The 22805-nt window shown below is 37.6% G+C and overlaps 3 protein-coding genes across 4 annotated transcripts in view; 1 reads left to right on the top strand and 2 right to left on the bottom strand.

The window, feature by feature from the left end:
- The window catches only part of LOC105383869 (rho guanine nucleotide exchange factor 11), a 156673-nt gene extending 145187 nt beyond the window's left edge, over positions 1 to 11486 (bottom strand). The window contains exon 1 of the mRNA XM_048632274.1: positions 11165 to 11486. The gene's annotated coding sequence lies outside the window, so the exon portion shown is untranslated. The remainder of the gene's footprint in view (positions 1 to 11164) is intronic.
- Positions 11487 to 11872: 386 nt separating this feature from the next.
- Positions 11873 to 13466, top strand: LOC105394474 (RB-associated KRAB zinc finger protein). 2 transcript variants are annotated; one of them, XM_011566382.3, is made up of 2 exons: positions 11873 to 12136; positions 12377 to 13466. In XM_011566382.3, the coding sequence occupies exons 1-2, from the start codon at positions 11957 to 11959 to the stop codon at positions 13412 to 13414; spliced, it is 1218 nt and encodes a 405-aa protein (XP_011564684.3). In that variant the 5' UTR covers positions 11873 to 11956; the 3' UTR covers positions 13415 to 13466. The 2 variants fall into 2 exon arrangements, with proteins under 2 accessions (XP_011564684.3, XP_037970459.2); XM_038114531.2 differs by having other exon boundaries at positions 11873 to 12171.
- Positions 13467 to 20594: 7128 nt separating this feature from the next.
- Positions 20595 to 22507, bottom strand: LOC105381237 (zinc finger protein 28). Its single transcript, XM_011550922.3, has 2 exons — positions 22268 to 22507; positions 20595 to 21976 (listed from the first exon to the last, which is right to left on the bottom strand). Exons 1-2 carry the CDS (start codon positions 22448 to 22450, stop codon positions 20762 to 20764), a joined length of 1398 nt encoding a protein of 465 aa, XP_011549224.3. The 5' UTR covers positions 22451 to 22507; the 3' UTR covers positions 20595 to 20761.
- Positions 22508 to 22805: the final 298 nt, after the last annotated feature.

Here is a 22805-nt window from a genome sequence, read left to right as displayed (position 1 = left end):
TACAGCCGGCGTTCCGCAGGGTGGTGTCCTTTCCCCTATCCTATTTTCCGTATTCATCAACACCCTTGTATCCGTCCTTAAGTATAGCTCCTACCACCTGTACGCTGATGACCTTCAGTTGTATGTTTCATGTGGTCCCGATGACGTCCTAGAGGCAATTAACAAGATGAGTGCCGATCTTGAAGCAGTCAAAACTTGGACAGCTCATTATGGTCTTCTTGTTAATCCCTCAAAGACGCAAGTTATGTTTGTGGGCAGCAGGTTTCACCTGGCCAGACTTGGACCGTTACCACCCGTTGTGTTCGATGGAATTAGCTTGTCATACTGTGACAATGTAAAAAATCTTGGTCTCCACATACAGAGCAATTTGTCTTGGGAGCTGCAGGTTTCTGAGGTGAGCCGTAAGATCTATGCATCCATGCATGGACTTAAACGCCTTCAGAACTTCCTGCCGTACTCGACCAAAGTTACGCTAGTCAACTCATTGTTGCTCCCAATTATTGATTATGCAGATGTGTGCTATCCTGATCTCACCGAAGAGCTACTTGATAAACTCGACCGTCTGCTCAACTTATGCATTCGCTATATTTTTGGCCTGCGTAAGTATGATCATGTCTCTGATTTTCGTAACAAACTCAAGTGGCTCAATATCCGTCACCGAAGGAATGCTCATATTCTATCTCTCGTTCATAGTATAGTCTACAATGCTTGTGCCCCATCCTACCTAACAGAACGCTTCACGTTCTTCGACTTTTCTGACCGTCCTCAACGGTCAAGTCGCAATCTTCTCTTTCGTACCCCAGAGCATAATGCGGCAGGGTATTCTGATTCTTTCACTGTGACAGCGGTTCGCTTGTGGAACAAGTTACCACTGGATATAAGACAAACTAAGTCTATAGATCTTTTTAAATCTAAAGTTCGTCTCCACTACCTCCAAGAGCAGAACATTCTGCCTAACTGATCCCTATCTGTGTGATGATGATGATGATAGTAATTTTATGTATGTATTTATGTATGTATGTAATGTATTTATTTAGGTATCATGTGTATATTTATATTGTATAGATAGGTATATATTAAGATATTAATATTTCGGTTAAGTACTCAATATAAACCATCTTCTTTCCTCAAAGCCTTAAGCACTACCAATCACTTTTTCAACATCACCAAAGGTTAACTGGTAGAAAATGCTGCTAGCATTAAGTTCGCCTTTGTACCAATTTACTTTGTGCAATAAAGAATTTAATAATAATAATTAATAGGCATAGAATCTGTAATTTGAAATGAAAATTAATCATGGGCTCATCATTCTTACAGAATTATGTAACAGTAAATACGTATTGTTATGCAGAGATTTGGGCTTCGTTTGTGGTTTTTGTATAACGTAAGACACTAAAGATGGCATTACAATGTAACTGCAAGTGTACCATTTAATATGGCATGTATATAGTCTTGTACCTGAACTGTACCTAAAGCTAAAGCTTTTTGCTGTAGTTGCATTGCATCTATTTATTCTTCTGCTAGACAAGTTTTGAGGTTTAAACATAAGTTTATGCCTTTTGTAATGTATGTGAGTCCGCCGTTCAAATGTATTTACAAGTCGCGAGTGACATAAATCTGACATCTATAAAATTTAGCAGACTTCGGGCCTCGATATGAAGGGGTTATTTTATGGCTACTTATAATTAAACCCTTGTTTTACAGGTAACCCACAGAATCTTTTCAGCTTCCTCATCTCATACCGCACATCTCCCATCAAAACAAGACCTTCATTGTGCAACTGTTTTAAATTTACGACCGGCGATGTGGCGGTGAAGCCGAAACCATCTAGGGGGGTCACTCTATATTGTACATATATATTTTTTTTATGTATAGAAGAAAGAAAGAATATAAGTAGCCTTGTTTGTGTCCCACTGCTGGGGAGTGGCCTCCTTATGTTTGGTCCAACGATGGCGATCCTTCGCAACTTGGGACCAATAATAATAATATTTTTTCAAAAATACTAATTGGTGAATGTGATTAACAATAATAGGTCAACTTTTAATGCTAAAGGTAGGTAAAAATGCTGATCTACACTAGGAAATAACAGAGTTTTTCCTGTATTTCAGTAAATTAAACCATTTTAGTAACTAAATTAATTAATCTTAGAACAGAAAATATTAAGTAATATTACTTTCTAAACGTTTTATGTTAAATTTATTACAAACAACACCATTTATGTTAGGTGTATGTATTTATATGACGAAATATATCACTATAAACAAACAAAAACCCGACTGCACGCTAAAAAGATGAAAACAAGCCCCAATGTTAATGGAAAGTATCGCAGGCGTCGACCAACTTGACCACAACACAAGGTATTCTACCTATCTAAGTAACATACATACATACAAACATACAATCGAAAAACATTGCCCTCCTCCTTCGGCAGTCGGGTAAAAACTAAGTTTATTCTGTCTAGTTCGTTGTATTAAACTCTCTCATTCGTTCGTTTTTCGTCAGTATAGAGTAACCAGCCAGTTTAGTAAACAATGCTAACTACTCTGTGAGGCCGCGCAGAGTGTCAGGTTTCTATTGAGCTATGTATACGTTTATACGCTCGGTGGAAGCCTTGGGGTTGATGGTACTGGTTTTATTGTTAATTTATGTATGTTTAAAAGTATAGATGAAACCACTTTAGCATCCACATCATCATTTTTTGTGGACTAAATTTACCTACTGGAAATCTGCCTTCTTCCTCCAATACTTATAAATGTTATGCATAACTTGGCGGTCTCAAGTAAGAAACTGGCGAACTCAAAAACGCTTAGTTTTTCGACTAAAATATACTCGAAGTAGCTTATACAGTAGCAAGCAGAAATACAAACTGCCTGAAATAATGCATTAGGTAATTACATAACAAAATAAGCCGTAAAACTTTCATCATAATCTAAACCGCCATTGTTTCAACTGAAATAAGTTCGCAGAGAGATTTATAATATGCAAATGTGCGTGCATTGCAGTTATACTCGTACATAGATGTATTGTATGTGTAATTAACAAAATAACGAAAGCAGTTTGCGAGGTTCATTCACGTGTGTACACTTAACGTAAACACTCACGTATTACAATGAAACATAGGTACTAATGTAATCCCATGATGACCCAACATAATTATAGGACCTGCTTGCCATCTTTCGTATTCGCAGTCAAATTTATTACTCATTGGATAGAAGTTCTTATTAAATAAACCTACATAAAATTTATTCGAATCTAGTGACTACCAGCACACTAGACCGATGGCTGGACAGCTGATAATGATGATGACTTAATATTATGAAAAGATGGCTTACTGCCTCCGTGTCCCACAAGCAATGGTTCAGTTTAGCAGTGCGCAGACTATTGTTGCAGACACCTGAGACTGGCTTTTACCGGCCACTTTCACTATACGACGACGTGTGTGGCATTATTGTATTCTTTAAGATTAATAGGTACAGTGGGGTTATCGCGAAATCAAAATGAAGAAAAATTTACGAAATAATGAGTATCAAATTCAATACAGTTTGAATCCGAAAATCATTGTCAAAACTAGTCTGTGATAGATGATGGTTAAAGCTTACATAGTATGGGACGTTTGAGGAACTCGTTATCATTCCTCTAATCCAGAACTTAAACTTGAATGCATCATCAACGTCATCAGCCTCTAATAGTCCACTGCTGGACATAGGCCTGTCCAAAGGGGCGCCACAACACTCTGTCCTTTGCCTTCACCACCCAGCCACTACCGACTACCTGTATAGGGTTTATTAGAACTCATTTAGCCAACCGGTCATCGGTATATGTATATGGCCCGCCCTCTGCCACATCAGCTTGCAGATTTTAATGAGCTTCTTATGTGTTATTACCTGCACCTAACTATTTTTTTTATGAGTTATGTCAGACTACCATTGCAAGGACTTGCTTCGATGCCATCAGCTGTTACAAACACAAAGTGGGTCACTGGACCAACCGGGCGCTGCCTGGCAACAACAAACCAAAACATACAATAAAATACCGCAGAACTGAGTACAGAAGTAAAGCTATACACATTATTACACATACACTTGCACAGATCCTTATTATTGGATATTCGTCACTCAGATTCTTTCAGATACGACCGAATGGCGTAGTGGCTAGTGACCCTGACTACTGAGCCGAAGGTCCCGGGTTCGATTCCCGGCTGGGGCAGATTTTTTCAGATTTTAAGGATTTTACTTAAGACTCAATGCTCAACTATGGGACTATGAATCAGATTGAACTACACTAGACAGGAAAGTTCAAAAGTCAGTCCTAATTACCCAATTTAAGCTGAAACTCTAGCTTTTATACTAACACTCTCGTCTAAATGCAAAAAAAAAACTACAATGCAAAGAGTACATCAGCTTCTCATAACACATTACAAACTAACACGTTTAGTACTACTTACACAGGGCGCAAAAAATACTATGATACAGGTATACATACACGTCACATACGCTTATTAAAAACTGTGTCGGTTGTTTAACGGTTAATTTACTCTATACGTTTTTGTCCGTCTGTCTGTTGTTGTGCAAGGTCGTCGGTTCTGATTGTGCTAGATATGTCTAGTCGCAAGAAAATGGTTCGCAGAAGGAAAGAGCGGGTACACTACATAATTCCGAATTACTTTTTTACGAATATGAAAATAACGATTTTTATTATTACGAATTTTAAAGTTCCGAATAATTCACAATCCCGAATTTTAAGTTTCCGAATAATGACAATCACGAATAGTTGATAAAACGAAATTTCAAACAACAGATTTATTAAAATGACGAAAGTCAAATTTCCGAATATTATAATTTCGATGTTTTAAATGTACGATTTTGTATTATATCGAATTGTTAAAATTACGAATCCCGAAGTTTTAATATTCCGAAAATACAAATCCCCAAATGTAATTTAGTTGACAAGAAATAAGTAGTTATCTATTATACATGTATTTTTAAGCTATATTATGTGAAACGCTCCGCTCCGCTTCGCTGCGCTCCGCTTCGTTTTTCAATATCTATGTGCACCTAACACGCTCCTCCTCGCTTTGCTCGTCGTCGCACCTATCTTTAGGTTTAGGTCCCAAGGTTTTTAAGGTTAAACACAGTAAAAATCCGAGCAATTGTATTGCTTTCTTGTGTTACTTAACAACAAATACTACAAATAGTTTTCTATTTAACAATTGTTTTGCTCTATATTTGAAACGCTCCGCTTTGTTTTTCGATATCTATGTGCACCTAACACGCTTCTCCTCGCTTTGCTCGTCGTCGCACCTATCTTTTGGTTTTGGTTCTAAGGTTTAAAAAACGTTTATGTTTTTTTTTGACAAAATCACGAATTATCATATTTCCGATCGGGATTTGAATTTTTCGTGATTATAATAAATCGGTATTTTATTTTTCGTATATTAAAGTAATCGTATTTTTTTACGTTCGTATATTTAACAATCGTAATAACAAATCTTCGTGATTATAATATTCGAAATTATAATTTTCGTGATTTTTATAATTCGGTATTTTAAAAAATCGGTATTGGAATATTTCGTAAATTACATATTCGGTGTTATCAAATTCGGAAAAAAGATTTTCGGAATATTTGGGTGTTCCCGGAAAGAGCTATTGGGTGGAAAAGCTTATACAATGTACAGTGAAAGACTGACGTCGGTCGTCCCCTCGACCTTCAACCTTTTAAAATAGTTGTTAGTTAGTCGATTGCATGACCTGATTAACGTAACAGAAAGAGATTCAGCAATGTTCTGTAGAATCTATAATATGCAGTAATGATGTAAAATAATAATATAAATCTAATGTAAAATAATACATTAACGGAGTCGGATGGCCGTGTCATCCGACCCTAAAATATTTCCCCCGGCCGGGGACCTAACCTTCGGCATAGCAGTGAAGATCACTACCCACTACACCATTCGGTCGTCAACACACACATCTGACAAGCTAACCTCTCATCACAGTGACAAAGTAGACAACATTTAATTAATATAGCCTTTATCCCGACATGCCAAGAAGAAGAATATGTATATATATATATTAAATAATCTACATTCCTATTTAACATGTACACTGCACCCAATCTTAATCTCTGTTTCCCTCCATCCAAAGGTTGTCTGGCAGAGATCGCTTTTAGTGATAAGACCGCCTTTTGTACCCTAATTAAGTTACATTTTGTTAATTTTATTATTCTGTTTTGGTGTACAAATAAAGTGTATTCTATCTATCTATCTATCTATATGAGAGTATATATATATATATATATATATATAAATCACAAGCGAGCCACCCACTTTTCGCAGCACATTCACGTGATAGGTTGCGAACCATATCGCCGTTTTGGAATAACTACAATGCACTCAGGAGACACACCTAGAATCTACCTAGATGTGCAAGTTTCCTCACGATGTTTTCCATCACCGAGAAAGATATTTTCAAGTAATTCATAGTTCACATTAAACTACGTAATATATTACTTATTTATTTTAGTCTCTGACGTGATCGTGGTCTTTTCAACAGTAAATGTAAATACAATTTACGAGCGATGTTCACTATTTATTATGAAGGGTAATTTTGTCACGTATCTGAGATAACGATAACAAAACTCTTTGAATAATAATTTTGTAGTTTTTAACTTTAGATTTCTTTTCAAACTAACAGCAGTGGATGATTAAGTGCTGATGATGATGATGAAGCTTCTTGGAAGCTTTTAACCATCGACAAAAATGAGGGATCTTGTTAATTTATAACGTGTCTGTGTATCGGTCTGTGGTAGCGTAGTCCCAAACGGCTGAACCGATTTCCGATTTGTTTTTTGGGTCACAGTAGGTAATGTCAGCCCAAGTGTTCATAGCTATATTTTAAAAAAAACGGCTTAGCCGTTCAAAAGTTATTCGACTTTTAGTGTATGTGGATCGGAGGATAGGTAACGTAGATTAGGTTATTTTATTAATAACACAGGATAATAAATTTTTGAATACGTTCATTTTGTATCCCGAACAACGTTACATAAAGTCAACAATCATTAACGTCTAGTTCGTATTCGAATCCAATTCAAAAGCATCTGTTGTTTTCCTCATTAAACTGGTAATTACAGTTTAACGAACACAAACATTTGTTGTAGGTACCATACGTATGCGCTAAGCGCGAATTATTGGCTGAAGGTTTACTCTAGATTGGCTAAATACAAAAGAACGAGAAAACCATGGAATCGGTACTTTTTTATGCATGTTGGAACAGTCGGGGATAGCTAAAATTCCAGTGACATAGCACCAAATTATTCCTAAACGGAAAAGGCTAGGTTATAATGACGCCGTCTGTCAAGTACTGATATTTTTATAAGTTGGGGCCATTTGGTGTCGGCATTTTGTGGGTGGAACTTTTTCATTGCTAGAATGTGTACTTTAGCGCTCCATAACTTAGTGACCCCTCTATCCCCTACCTGTAATTTTTCTATAAAGACGTATCCGAGACGTCTTCTTCTCAATCCCACAGTTTGCCTTCGTGTTTTATTCGACGATAAACCAACCTATTCATGAGGTAACGAGGTTATTTAGCAACACTAGCATTCGATTCCTGATGCAAAATTTTATCGTTACGGTTTTGTAGTTCTACAGTACCCATAAAATACAATCATTTTCCTTAATGTGGAAATCTTCCGATCCCTAGCTTTGGAGGCCTAGATCCAGGATTAGATGGAGTACCAGTCATCTCAAGGTTATGCGTAACTTGTATAAAATATTGTATACATTACTGTACAAGTTTTACCCGTGTGGTTGAATTTGACTTAAACTCACCTTTCCAATGGTGATTGCGTGATAAAATGCCACCAGAAAATATTTAATTATCATTATAAATCGGTACTAAGTATAGTATTCATCAATACGTAACACACATAATGTAATAACACAAAAATAAGTATGAGTGTGAAAATTAATTAAGAAATTTACCTATCCATGGCTGGCTCAACAAAGCAAAGTAGCCAAAACAATTGAAAGAAGTGTCTGTTACACGTAGCCACATTGTTAGCAACTTGAAACAATCGCAGTCCGAATCTATTATTAGCTACGCACTTATTCTACTTTTTCGACGGCCATAGTTACATTTAGTATGTCGTGGTCGTGGGATACCTCTTTGATAGTATACATGTTTTTCATGTGAGAGGGACAAAGTCATTTTGATTGCTTAGCAAGAGGAGTATTTTAGAACAACTTCCCTTATTTTTCATAAAAAGATATGCTATAAGTTTTCTAGAGTTCACATTTGTGGCTGTCATACCCCACAATACACGGATAAAAGACATTCAGCAGAAGCATCATCACGTAAACAACGGGCGAAGTAAAGCACAAACACACGGGGTGGGACGCCCGAGTCATCAATAAAGCCCTATTAAGTAGGCGCTTACAGAGCATTTAACAGTACTTTATAGTACAATGCCACAATGTATGCGCTCAATCTTGAGGAGCTGCGGAGCGAGGTAGAAGCGATGGCGGATTCACAGATTATACATTTTAGTAAACAAAAGTGACACTACAAATAAAAAAATATAGGATTTTGGCGCCAAAACACGGGACAATCATGTTAGCCCTTCAATAATAGAGCTCTACAGATCCCCAGGTTGTAAGTGAGTGCTTACGGAGAAGTAATAATTCGTATAACCTACCGGCCTACCCGATCCAGTATGAACATCATATAGCGGCATTAAAAAAACTTAATCATTGTCATTATATTGATTGGCGCCCAAACAGGGACCGCTTCTCTTAAGCCGCCCGCACCACACTGTGCTATCGGGCTGAACCACTGCAGTGTCCAATTTCATTCATCACGGACACGGACACACACACACACACACACACTAACACGTGCGTGTGTGCGGGTGTCGACGTTTTTAACGAGCGTCAGTGTTACTCTTGTTTTAATCTCGGTAGTGATGGTGGCAGCGTTTCCAAAGACTTTGTTATTCTTTGGGTGTTACGCTATCTATTATCTGTTGCTCACGGGATGTGACAATGGCTTGTCATGATTTTGGAGACGTTAATAAAGTTATTATAGGTGACTGCTGAACCTAAAATAAAGGTGTTCGAAGCACGCATCTTGTTTTCGTTGTTAAGAAATTATATGTAATGCAATTGAAGTTTTACATTATAATATAGTAATATAATAAGTCAATTAATATAATTATTATAGTCATCAGATTTTTTAGTCTATAAAATATAGCCTTTGGGGTAATCCAGGGTGTGAACTACAAGCCAAAATTCATTTAAAAAATGCAGCCATTTTCCTGTGGCCGAGTATCATCCATCCATTAGTACATACAAACTTTCACGTTTATAATATTAGCATATAATATAGCAATAATGTTTATGTTTATTCATATAGCACTGATTACCTAAAGCTAGACTGAAGCCAAACAGAAAATAATACGAACCTAATATTGAGCCAGACGTTTAATGCGTTGGACTGGATGGAACAAACTTGGCAGCAGTTCCAGAGGTTGGGGAAAACTTTCATTGATGTCATACTTGTTAAGTGCTACATCATGTTAAGTTAGCTATTTTATGTATTATTTACGTAATAAATTTACACAAACATGGAGTTTAGAGCAATTATTATAAACCATTTACAAACTCTGAAATTTTACACAATAGTACAGATAAAATGCCAACACCGACACATTAGCCATTAACAATTCATTAGTGGCATCACTCTTTTGTAAAATATCTGTCAGATCCATACAAGTTACGTCAGATCTGGCAGTGCCTGTAATAAGTATTGTAAGGCTGAAATGGATTAATCTTCAAATATACTGAAATAGATTATTCCACAAGCTCATAGGCGGGACATAATTAAGAGTGATAGCCCATTGTTTCTTAAATAGTGAATTGTCTAGACATGAAATGTAATTATATAAAAAGATAAAAAGGTTATTTTACATGGCTTTTTGGCCTGACTCATTTATTATGTTTAATTTACTATCTAGGTGTATTTTTTTACATTTGTTTACTTACTATTACTCTCATTAAAAAAAAAACTATATTGCTGTGGACTATAGTATTGCACCCTTTAAAAAAGCATAAATAAGATGGACATAGAATAGTGTTTGTCTGTGTCATCAACATACTAAGAAGGTCAGTCAAAACGCATCCATTGTATATGGTATTATTGCTAAGGAGCCAATAAGACTGTGTTTGGCTTTCCTCATCCATCTGCTACAAACCAAGAATTCTCTGGTTATGCCATATTATAAATATTTCTGATGTAAGACCAGACCACTCAATACTTTGTGTATTACTTAATAAGTCATGCTTTATCTCAAACTTGATCTAGTGAGATTAATCTGATTGCATTCCACAACATTATTATGAAGACATTTACATTTAGTGATACCAACAGATATAATATGATATGTATATGTTCATGAAACTTACCAGTCATAGTCATCCTCATTGTATGGCCTATTTTAGTACTTTTCTGTTGAAATTTTACTAAATTATTTTTTCAATCAAGAATTAAATAAAGTGCCAGGTCAAATTCAGGTTTTGCGTCTGGAGTGAGCCCTCTGGACAGTGGCATGCAGGAACAAATTCGTTTTAAAAACATGTTTTGAACAATGTTTAAAGTTTTTGTGGTAATACATTTAACTGTTTTACTGGGGCGGTTACCTACATTATTTATCAACCATACCTTGTACATTGGGGGGTGTGTATGGAGACATTAATTGTGCTGTACAAATCTTGGTGTGATGTGGCAACGACAAAGACTATGTAAAAGGCAGGGTTGAGATAACTTCTAAATTTGTTTTGATTGAAACAAACGCTAAACATAAAAGTGATGTCACAAAGTCCCTATGCTTTCGCAGCCCACGCGTTGTATGTTCAACATGTTCATTTACGGACACTATTATCATGAATATATTTGCTAATAATTTGAAAACAATAACTCTTCAACTTAACAAAGATAGGTAAATTGGTAAGTAGAAGTAATCTACAGCATGCTCCATCTCTTTCTTACACGTGTAAACAAGCGTGATGGAAATAGGTGTCAAAACTTTTCGAAAGGACCCAAAAACTTTTATTGGGGCACGATTAAACTGCAATGTAACACTAGAAGTTATTCTACGTTGAGATACTAACCGTGGCGTATGCAACATAAATCCAAGACTGATGATATGGTCAAGATATCCGAGAAAACAAGGCACAAGACACTAAACACAAACACTGTGGATTGATTGACGTGTGTTCACTATAACTATGCACTGAGGTGACAACCAATGCACAATCACCGTACACTTTTAAACAACACAAACACTTGCACTTTAGAAAGTTTATTTACCTACAAATCACACGCGACATTACGAATTAGATCGAAGACGTCTGCCGCGGTCATAGAACATCGGCCATTTTGCTAACGAAGGGAGAAAAAAAATTCAGACAGTCTCCCTCTCAACGAGTGAACGAGATGGATAACGACGAGCGAAAGTGGCGCCATCTATCATGCAAACATGTTACAAACTTTTTGACAGAATGGCAGTAGAACGTAACCAAAATCGTAAACTCTGTGATCAATCAATCTTTGGTTGTGGCACTATGCCGTGTGTGACTGACACAGCAAATTCCGCCAAATTCAATTGTAATAAGGAACACACATGTATATTATAACTGTCTTTACGGTAATTTAGATATATAAACTCTGTGTTCCCGCTAGACAAACCAATTTGGTCGTGGGTGGGACTTACGACCGACCCAATTCCATGTGAATAGCTGCCCTATTATGATGCCCAACTATGCTTTTGATCTGTAATCTTATTGATGTCAAATATCAAAATTTTTATACTGTGGTCATTACTTTTTTTTTTAAGATGATTGAATTGATTTTGGTGCCTACTTATTTCACAAAAACCTAGCAAATAATTCAAATTTATAATCATGTCTGCTTTGAAGACCGCATTGTCCAATATTTTATACGGCTATGAAACATGCGCTCTGTGTTTCCAAAGTGTCGACACAAACTTTGTGGAGATTGACGATTCAATAGTACTGATGAAAGAAGACGGTGTTGATATTGTATCTTTCTCGACTATGATATCGTCGATGATGGGTGAAAGCGTGAGTAATTCTCCTCTTCTTACCCCCGACAAACCATAAGTGCTTAGATAGTTACCAAAATACAACAGTAGATACAACAAAATTGTAAATAAAACAAAATTAAAAACAACATTTGAATTCCTTGGATTATTATAACAGAAGCCATGAGTAATGATATGGCAATAAGCATACCCTACATACATAACTACTTTTTAAAGCTTCATTGCAGTAATATTTTAATTTAATTTTTTTTTCTTTCAGATTTTAACAGGATACTCAAACATGACAAGTAAACTGTGTGACTCCTGCGCCAACAGCGCTTTTGGCAGCTACAGATTCATCCACCGCTGCCGGCGAGCGCGGGAGACACTCACCAACACCATTGACAAAATTCATAACTGCATATCTGACACTCCTGACAACGGCATCAATACATGGTACATCTCAGCTGATGTTAGCAGTGCAACTGCGGAGAAGTTTCATGATACATGTGATAATGTTGACTCTTTGAAGATGGCTTTAAAAAGATTTAAAATGTTGAAACACTGGAATGTTATGGAATTGGAAACTAACATAGATTCTTTCAGTCACAGTGATGATGATGATGACATGCGATGCAGCTCTGAAGATCCATTGAACACAGCTAACAAATATACTCATCCAATAGTAACACCATGCATATGTGATGTTTGTGGAAAAACTTTCATAAATGAATCAAACCTAATATGTCATGCTTACAACAATCACTCAATTGTTAATGCGAAAGTAATACATGGCCTGAATAGTCAGCAGTGTAGCAACAGTAAGCCCTGGGGACCACAGAAAGATAAGAAATTCTTTTGTGACATATGTGGCAAAGGCTTTATTTCAAAAAGTTACTTGACATTCCACATACAAACCAAACACCTAAACACCAAGATCAATGAGTGCAAGAAATGCGGTAAAACATTTGCTTCAAAAAGCGGATTACGAATGCACATGATAAAACATACTAGGATACGAAACTTCAAGTGTAAAATCTGCAGTAAGAAATTTGTTACTAAGCCAGCTTTGGTTTATCACATGAGGATTCACACAGGGGAAAGGCCATACCCGTGCAATTATTGTGAAAAGAGATTCCTGTCAACATCCCGGAGAGCTGAGCATGTGAGATACAACCACATGGCACCAACTATACAGTGTGATATCTGCGATAGTCAATTTAAGAAGTCGTCTGCACTGACGAGACACAGACGCAGGCACTTTGATCCTTTGAGCAAGTTGTATAAAGAGAATATCTCTGAAAATTGTGAAGTATAAACACTGCATAGGAATCAAAACATAATTTAAATAAAAAGTTGTTATATTTTTATTTTATTTTTTTATTGTTTGGTAGGCGGATGGAATTATTGTTTTAATGTGTACAATACTTAGTTTGGTGGTGTCCTATAACAGTAGGGTTGCCCAGTTACCCGACAACTCTCTCAGCACAAGCTCGCTTGTGTTGTCGTCCACCATCCCGCACTAGGCCAGCGTGGTGGACTAGGCCCAAACCCTTCCTTCACTGGAAGGAGACCCGTGTCCCAGCAGTGGGGACGTAAATCATGATGATGATGATGATGGTCCTATCATATACTTCTATCACGGTCTCAAGAAGATGGCATGAAGTCAAAGGGTGTGCCTGGAGGAAAAAGGGGGAGATAATATCTACAGTAGGGAATGCAATCTCGTCTCGCCGAGATCTCGGCCATATTTCACGAGATTGAATCTCGTCAAATTTTGTACGAGATCTCGCGAGATAACGAGATCGAGAAATGCAGCGTGACGACGTGTTTTTCATGCAAAATATGTGTTTGTTGACAAGCCATTTTCAGACAGGGATTGTACAACAATTGACTTAGTGGACGAGGCCACATACCTTGGAGTCACAGTAGATAGTCGGTTCAATTGGGGCCCCCATATAAACAAAGTTTGTAACAAGCTACGTGCGCTGATGGCTAAACTTAAAATTATTAAATATAGAACACCTTACAATATCCTTTTAAACATATATAAATCTCTCGCCGAGTCCATAGTAAGTTATGGCTTGACTAGCTATGGCCGCACATATAAAACATATTTGGATCAAATTGAACTGTTACAGATTAGAATACTTAAACAAATAGTTCCTAATCATGTCAAAGTTTTATATAGGGACGACTACGCTAAACTGTTCAAACATTGCAAAGTTATTCCGATATCCAAAAAAGTTAAATACGCACTTCTCACTGAACAATATAATCGCCAAGATCTCATAAAACCCATACAACATAAAATTATAACTAGAAAAGTGACCAATAAAGAACTTACCACATATAGGTGCACAAACACTTGGGTGATTCTCACAAAATGGCTCCAAAAGCATAATTTCTTTGGCGCATTTTTTTTTTCATGTTGTTTGAATATTATACCCCACATATTGTAGAGGCTTTAGACCTCTTTAGTTATCTCTTATTGGCCCTGAAATCTATCGAGCCGATTCAAAGTTACAGCGATTTTAAACAATTTTGGGCCAATGAAATTAGATTAGCACCAATGAAATTAGAAAACACACCAAAGAAATTATAAAAGGTCCCAAAGAAGTTAGTTTTAAGAACAAAGAAATTAGAAATTATTTTTAAGAAATTAGTTTTATACGTAGATTGCAAAAAATACACAATAAAACTAAAAATCACGCATATCTTTATTTGTTTTTAACATAATTACCTGATCACGTAAAGATGCAAGGGTTCTAAACATCCGAATGAACCAATTGCCAACCTCACTTGCCCGTGGTGCACTCTGCTAACAGACGAGGCTCTGGCGACCGGATGATGGCAGTATAACCATCCAAAAACAGCTACTCTAAATCCCATAGGCCGGCGATGGGCAGCAGCGTCACCGGTATAAAAAAGTGTAAAGAGGACGAGGACACGATGTCCCTGGAGGCGTAGGATTCCTCGTAACGTAGTGGAGATAAGCAGTGTGTCAAATCGGGTAGCGTACCTAGTACTTAAACTAACCGAGAGGTATTCCTTGAAGGTCGTACAGTTATATGCACCAACCTCGGCACACTCTGACACAGAAGTCGAAGCAGTATACGAGGATATCTCTAGGGCATCACGTGTACTGCTAGGACCCAATACACCGTTGTGATGGGGGACTTCACCGCCAAAGTGGGAGTACAAGAATGCGACGAATCGAGGGTAGGACATCATGGCTTTGGTAGCAGAAACCAGAGAGGGCAAATGCTTGTAGACTTCCTCGAAAGGGAGGGGCTTTCTTTCTGATGATTTCATTCTTTGAGAATCGGCCCCAGAGGAAGTGGACATGGGCAAGCCCCGATGGTAGGACGAAAAACGAAAAAGACTTCATTATGACTGACAATCTGCACATTTTCAGATATGTCCCAGTGATCAATAGGTTTAAAACTGGGAGTGATCACCGACTTCTCCGAGGCACTCTGAACATCAACTTCAAGCTGGAGAGGAGATGTCTGGTGAAGTCGACCCTTCGTCCCACACTGCACCAAATTGTAGTTGTCAACACCAGCTTCTAGAGAGGACTACAGTTCTTCAGAAGGCTGACCAAACCCTTCTGAAGAACTATAGACCGATCTCGCTTTTAAGCCATGTGTACAAGCTGTTCTCAAGGGTTATCACGAATGGTCTTGCCCAAAAGTTAGACGAGTTTCAGCACCCGGAGCAGGCTGGGTTTCAAAAAGGCTTTAGTACAATAGACCACATCCACACAGTAAGGTAGATTATACAGAAGATCGAAGAGTATAATCAGCCTCTGTATCTAGCCTTTGTGGACTATGAAAAAGCCTTCGACTACATCGAGACCTAAGCAGTTTTGGAATCCTTGCAGAGATGCCAAATCGACTGGCGCTATATCGAGGTGTTGAGGTGTCTGTACAATGCCGCTACTATGACTGTCCAAGTACAGGACCACAAGACAAGACCTGTGGAGTGAGACAGGGGGATGTGATATCTCCGAAACTGTTCACCAATTCACTGGATGTCTTTAAGACGTTGGACTGGAAAGGACATGGCATATGTATAAATGGCGAGTACATGTCACACCTCCGCTTCGCGGACGACATCGTTATTATGGCAGAATCTCTGCAGGAACTTAGCTGGATGCTAAGTGGCCTAAATGCTGCTTCCCGACGTGTAGGCCTCGGTATGAACTTGGCCAAGACGAAAGTCATGTACAATCAGTCATGCTCACATGAAACCGGAGCCGGTCATCGTTGGTGAGGCAACAATCGAAGTTGTGCATGAATATGTCTACCTCGGGCAGACTATTCGGCTAGGCAGAAGCAACTTGGACAAGGAGGCTGCAAGGCGCATCCAACTGGGTTGGGCTGCATTCGGGAAACTTCGTCACATATTCTCCTCATCCATTGCTCAGAGCCTGAAGACAAAAGTCTTCAACCAGTGCGTCCTGCTAGTGATGACGTATGGTGCTGAGACGTGGACACTGACGGTAGGACTGGTCCACCGATTTAAAGTCGCTCAGCGTGCTATGGCTCTCCATAGTAGCCCCAAGCATAACTCTCTAGTTATGCTTGGGGTTTCTCTGATGGATCGTATCAGAAATGAGGTTATCCGTCAGAGGACTAAGGTTACCAACATAGCTGTCAAAATATGCAACCAGAAGTGGCAGTGGGCTGGTCATATCTGCCGAAGAACCGATAACCGTTGGGGTAGACGAGTTCTCGAGTGGAAACCAGGAACAGGCAACCGCAGCGTGGGACGCCCTCCTGTCCGCTGGACTGACGACCTTAGGCGGGTAGCCGGTAGTAGTTGGATGAGGACGGCCGAGAACCGAGTGTTGTGGCGCTCCTTGGGAGAGGGCTATGTCCAGTGGATGATTATTGGCTGATGATGATGATGAGAGAATTAACCATAATAGACATTGAATGCATAAAGTTAGCGTTATTAATGGTGTTTCATACTCAATACTAATTTCTTTGTATCAAAACTAATTTCGTTGGCGCAGAATGCCAAAGAAATCCAAAGAAATTATTGCCAACGAAATTAGAAATCATCACTTAAAATTTATTTTTACAGAAAGCTGATGTACAATTGGAACCCCTTATTGACACGTGCATACTGTTTGAATAGACATACGTGGACAAAAATATGTATGCAACAAAAACAAATAATAGCATGAATGTAACAATCGAAGAAATTAGGCTAGTACCTGACCAAAACCGGTTATGGCGCAAAAAAAAAAATTTTTCGTCATACTCCGTAAACTTACGCTCCTCTGCTCCTGGTCGAAGATAGTGGGGGACTGAATGGTGAGGGACGCATGGTGATTATGTCCGGTGATCGTTTAAACGCAGAGTAGGAAGACGGTATCGTTACGCCAAAGAAGTTAGTTTTTTTTCTCGGACAAAATTGAATGCGTTATATTTTTGAAAACTAAACCTAAGAGTGAATAGAAACCTATTTTACAATTACCATAAGTATCTGTTATAATGATAACATATAAATCATAAGCTTATTTTACTTTAAAAAGTGAGTTTTTCTTGACCTAAAAATAAAATCAAGTGAAGGACGCGCCAAAGAACTTATGATATTGAGTTTTAAAAAATCATTGTAGCTTTCTTTATAAATTTATGCATTACATTACTAATGTATAAAAACGGTCACAAGATACATTATTTAAAAAAAAATACATCCTGGTATAAAACTATCAATTTCATGTATTTTATGGCTTGGACATACCTAAATCGCGTCATTTGAGAATCACCCACTTACGGTAAAAGAACAGATAAATATTTAATACCTAGACTTATTAACGACCTACCTCAAACTCTAAAAAAAACTATTAACAACAAAAACCTGAAAATAAAATTAAAACAACACTTCCTATCATTACCTTAAAACTGTTAAAACTTTAAAAAAACCGCTCATAATTCCACAGATAAATTAGACCAAACAGGAAAGACCCGGCGACGACGAAACCCGCTCGGCGCTGATAAGGAACCGGTATCACTCACCGTGCCGATCGCGCAGTGTCCAAAACTGCGATAAATATTTAGCGTGTATTCATATACCGACCTATACTTATGTGCATATGCATAGGTAACTTATATTGAAGATGCGTGAGCATGACGCTTTTATTTGTTAATTACGCTTTTATTTGTTAATGTGTTATTACTCTCATTTACTTTGGCTAGATTGTGTTTTATATTTAACATTTTCAAATATGTATTGGTCTTACATTTTGTATTGTATTAAGAACTTGTATTGTACTTACCTTTAGATACCTACATAATACCTACCTACTTAACTATGAATGGCAACCATGAGTGATGTGTGCCCATTCAAACCTTAATAGGTTTAAGAGCACTGTATATATTATTAAGAATTATTATAAATAAATGAACAATAAACAATAAACAATAGACAAACTAACTTGCCTTTCCGTACCTTGATAACTTCATCTTCTACTTTAAACTTATTGTATTTGATTAATACGATCTCACAACATTTATTTCAAACTTGTGAAGTTAAATTTTTGTTTTTACCTATTTATAAACAGTAATGTTGTATTACTCTTAATTATTGAAACTAAAGCAATACTTAATATTTTTTTTTTTTTTTTCTTGTTGCATCTGCCATCAGTCGCCAGACTTTTATCCAGTGTTGCCGTTAGCGTACATTTTACACATTTTACGTACTATTTGAGCCTCCCATGTGTCATGTGTAATCGGACCATGTTATGTACCTTTTGAACTAAACATCCAATATCATGTGTAAAATCTTCGTTTATGGACTATTTTACGTACCTTTATTTTACCGTAAACGATCATAAGTTTTAGGGTATGTTGCATACGACCACGGGTTTCACTAGGTATGAAGTATTTCTTCTTTAATACTTTTTAGAGCGTGATTGTTCAGTAGACTGGTGATAGTTTTTAAACTAACTTTTTAATAGTTTCATTATGGTTTCGTCATGTCCGTCTCCCCCTTAACTTTTTAAATACTATTACTTATAATAATTCGGCAAAATGTGCTGTATACCTCCAAGTAACCACTTTCAACGAAAACTATAGCGGACTCTGTATTATACAAAGTTATTTTCATACAACTAGACGTGCACGTGCAGTTGCCCTAACTAAATGGTAACGGTCAGCCCAACTTCTTTTTTTTCAGATTGAGTATGTACCTAATTCCACAATAACGATTTCATTTTGTTGTGCGATTTCTCCACCAAGATAATTTTTATTAAGTATAATGAGTATATAATAAAACTGCGGGTAGGTAAGTACGTACCACGGCTAATCTACTACCTACCTACTTTGAAGGTTTTAGGAAATTGTACCTATCAAATCCTAAATTGCGCTTGTTGATCACGTCGGGGTCACCAATGTTGAGGTTCAGTGTGTGGGTTACTATGGGGTTGATGTTAAATGACGAATGCAGATTTCTTGAGGCCAAACTATTCAACGAGACGACTAGCATCTGCGCATTGTTCGCTACTGGAAGTTACCAAAAAGCTTAAATTGCAAAACGTGACTAAATCATGTGTCGCTACACGCTTATTAAAATAGGTGCGTTTTTCGGGACTAAAATCCAATAAAATATAGCTTTAAATATAGCACTTCTGCTGACGAGCAGGTGCGAAAGAGCTAAAAAAGCTAAATTGAGTGATTTCAGTAAAAAAAATGCTCATGTACGGTTTTAACCCTAAATGTACGTTTTTGACGCTGGATATGTGCGTTTTGGAAACTCCGTTACGGCAACACTGCTTTTATCAGATTTGTGGAAAGATCATTGACGTTCAGACAGATCTGACCATTGTCAGAGTACCCCTTTATTAATGCAGCACATTTGCTCTCTTGAGCCTGTGAGTCAGGTTAGATGGGTCTAGCAAATTAGAAGCTAGTGAGTTGGGATGATTTGCCAGTCGGAGCTTGTATTTTATTTTATATGAAGCAATTTCTTCCTGTACTGTCGGTACCCCCAGGTAATCGTGAACTTCACTTGTTTTTATAAACCAAGGTGGGTTACATATGGCTTTTAGGACATTGTTTTGAGCCCTTTGTAAGCACATTATGTTAGATTTGGCAGCTGACCCCCATAGAGGAATACCATATAGATCATTATTTTGTTACCAATATTATATGAATTTGAACTTATTAGCTACAGTAGGGACTTATAATAATTAGGTATAGACATAAACAAATGTTATTAGAGTTAGAGACAAAATAAGTACTCTGCTGTTGATTTTTGAAAGAAACTTACATTATTTTAATAACTAACAACGAAGTTACTATTTAATTACAAATCATGTCAGTTACTAGTTCCTAATACAAGCATTTGCATAATGTTTTTATTGACATTCTCCCAATCTCGCAAGATCTCGCTAGGTGGAAATCTCGTATATATGATATGTATATGGATTGGGTTATATGTAGATCTACACTCCAAGCCTTGTGATAAATAGACATGAAATGGTATAGATGTGTGCTTCACAGCCTATTTATTTTATAGGGTAGTATAGTCAACTTTATTGCTGCTATTTACTGAGCTAATTAGATAAGAAAGAATAGAAAAACAACATTTTTCAAACGGAAATTTTCAATATCAGTTTACTAGGCATTAATTACATCATTTGTTAATCTAACTATTCAGCACCGGGTCCTAAATAAATCCTGCTGGTTGGTTGCAAATGTCTTCTTCTGTGTCTTTTCAAATCATTAGTTGCTCTGAATTTACTTCCGCACAAGTCACACTCCTTGGTTGGCTCTTCGTCATGATGGATCCTCACATGCTGTGCTCTTCTAGAAGTATTTATAAACTTCTTGTCACAGAACCGGCACTGGTATGGAGTTTCCCCTGTGTGGAGTCTCGTGTGCCATATCAGAGATTGGTTTGTCCCAAACTTTCCTCCACAGGTTTCACAACTAAACTTTTTCTCCTTTGTGTGTAAAAGCATGTGGTGCTTCAGTGCGCTCGGGCTGGCCCAGACTCGGTCGCACACCTGACAGATGTGGCCTTTGACTTTCTCGTTTGGTCTGTGAACGGCTATGATGTGGTGCATCAAGTAGCTCTTGGACCGGTAGCCCTTGCCGCACGTATCACAGAAGAAGTTTTTTTTAACAGCCTCCTCCCCGCCGAGGCAGTACCTCGACTTGATGTGTCGTCGTAAGTGGGAGTCTCTGCTGAAGTATTTCATGCAATTCGGACACTTCCCACCACCGCTGTGCTGCTGGCGCTTGTGACGTGCTAGTTGTCTTTGATTGTTGAAAGATTTTCCACAAACATCACAGATGCTCGGCGAACTGACCAGGTGATGGAAGTCATAGTGTTTCTTCAATAGCTCTGGTTTTGCAAAAGCTTTGGGACATTCGTCACAGTTGAACACTTTGGGTGCATGGCTTCTAAAATAATGATTTTGAAGATGTTTTCTGCTTGAAAATTTAGAATTACACACATTACATGTTACAACCTTGTCACCTATGCGAATTAAAAGGTCATTATAATTATCAGAGTCATATTCTTCACTGTCTACACTGAAATAATCTTCAATTTCTTCTATTTTCTTTTTCCATGACTTTCTTTCTAGAGCTTTAAACCTCTTAAGAGCCGTAGTCAATGAGTCAGTGGTGTTATACGTGTCATGATACTTCTGGGCCTCACCCTCACCATCTACAGCCACGTAGAGGGACCTCATGAGGTCTCCCTCAATGGAGGGGTCGTCTAAACATGTAGAAATCTTATCTAGAGTTTCTGACATAGCTTTCCGAGCTTGCTGGCACTCTGAGATGAAGTTGTAGCAGTTGACTGCACTAATGGTGCACAGCCCACATAGTTTGCTGGTCAATGTTGCGTTTGATTCCTGAAATGGAAATTTTATTGATTACCGTTGCGGTATTAATAACCATAACCTTATAAGTACCTATACATATAAGGTTAAAGAAAAAGTAAAACATATGATTACTATTTCCTAAAGCAGCATCTACATCTCTATGCTATAATAGCGGGATCCCGCCACTGGGACGGTGTATGGCGTAGAAAACGATTACCACAATGGTTTGAGTGTTTTTGATAAACTAGGTAGATACTTCATAAGTAATCAATTAATTGAATAATAATTAGACTCATACAGACGTTAAAATTAAATACTCACGTCCCCACCGAGCAACGAAGCGATCATTTTCTTGAAAGAGACACTGATGTGTTCATGATTAACTTTCAGGAGAATAATATCGTCGACATCCACCGCGTCGCTGTCCACTCGCTTGAAGCACAGAGTGCACGTCTCGCGGGACAGTATTACATTAGACACCGCATGTTTTAATGATATATCCATCTTTAATTATGGTTTCCTAGAGAAAAACACACGAAAATAAACAACAAACAAAGTTAACAAAGCAAATGCAGCCAAAAACTAGAATCTAGAATTTTAGGAAAGTGACAGTTTGTCTCATGGTGTCATGTTCAAAAAGATAAAAATCTTCTCTGTGGTCATCTACGCATGAGACGATCCGTGCATTTCATTCTAGGTGTTAATTTCCAATGCAAAGACAAACGTGAAACGCTAGGTAAAATTCAATGCACCTATATTCAAAACAATAGTTTAAAAAAACGGCGATAGTATGGTTCGCAACCTATCACGTGAGTACAAATATGCTGCGAAAAGTGGGTGGCTCGCTTGTGAGCCACCT

The sequence above is a fragment of the Plutella xylostella genome, chromosome 31, assembly GCF_932276165.1.
Source record: "Plutella xylostella chromosome 31, ilPluXylo3.1, whole genome shotgun sequence".
Taxonomy (NCBI): domain Eukaryota; kingdom Metazoa; phylum Arthropoda; class Insecta; order Lepidoptera; family Plutellidae; genus Plutella; species Plutella xylostella.
This window is presented reverse-complemented; position numbering and strand designations above follow the sequence as displayed.

Bases quoted from the DNA above. Each gene is read 5' to 3' on its own strand.
- LOC105381237 (XM_011550922.3), bottom strand. From the start codon at position 22,450: ATGGATATATCATTAAAACATGCGGTGTCTAATGTAATACTGTCCCGC. The intron at 21,977-22,267 runs GTGAGTATTTAA...TTTCCATTTCAG, and splicing joins CTTCGTTGCTCGGTGGGGAC to GAATCAAACGCAACATTGAC.
- LOC105394474 (XM_011566382.3), top strand. From the start codon at position 11,957: ATGTCTGCTTTGAAGACCGCATTGTCCAATATTTTATACGGCTATGAA. The intron at 12,137-12,376 runs GTGAGTAATTCT...TTTTTCTTTCAG, and splicing joins CGTCGATGATGGGTGAAAGC to ATTTTAACAGGATACTCAAA.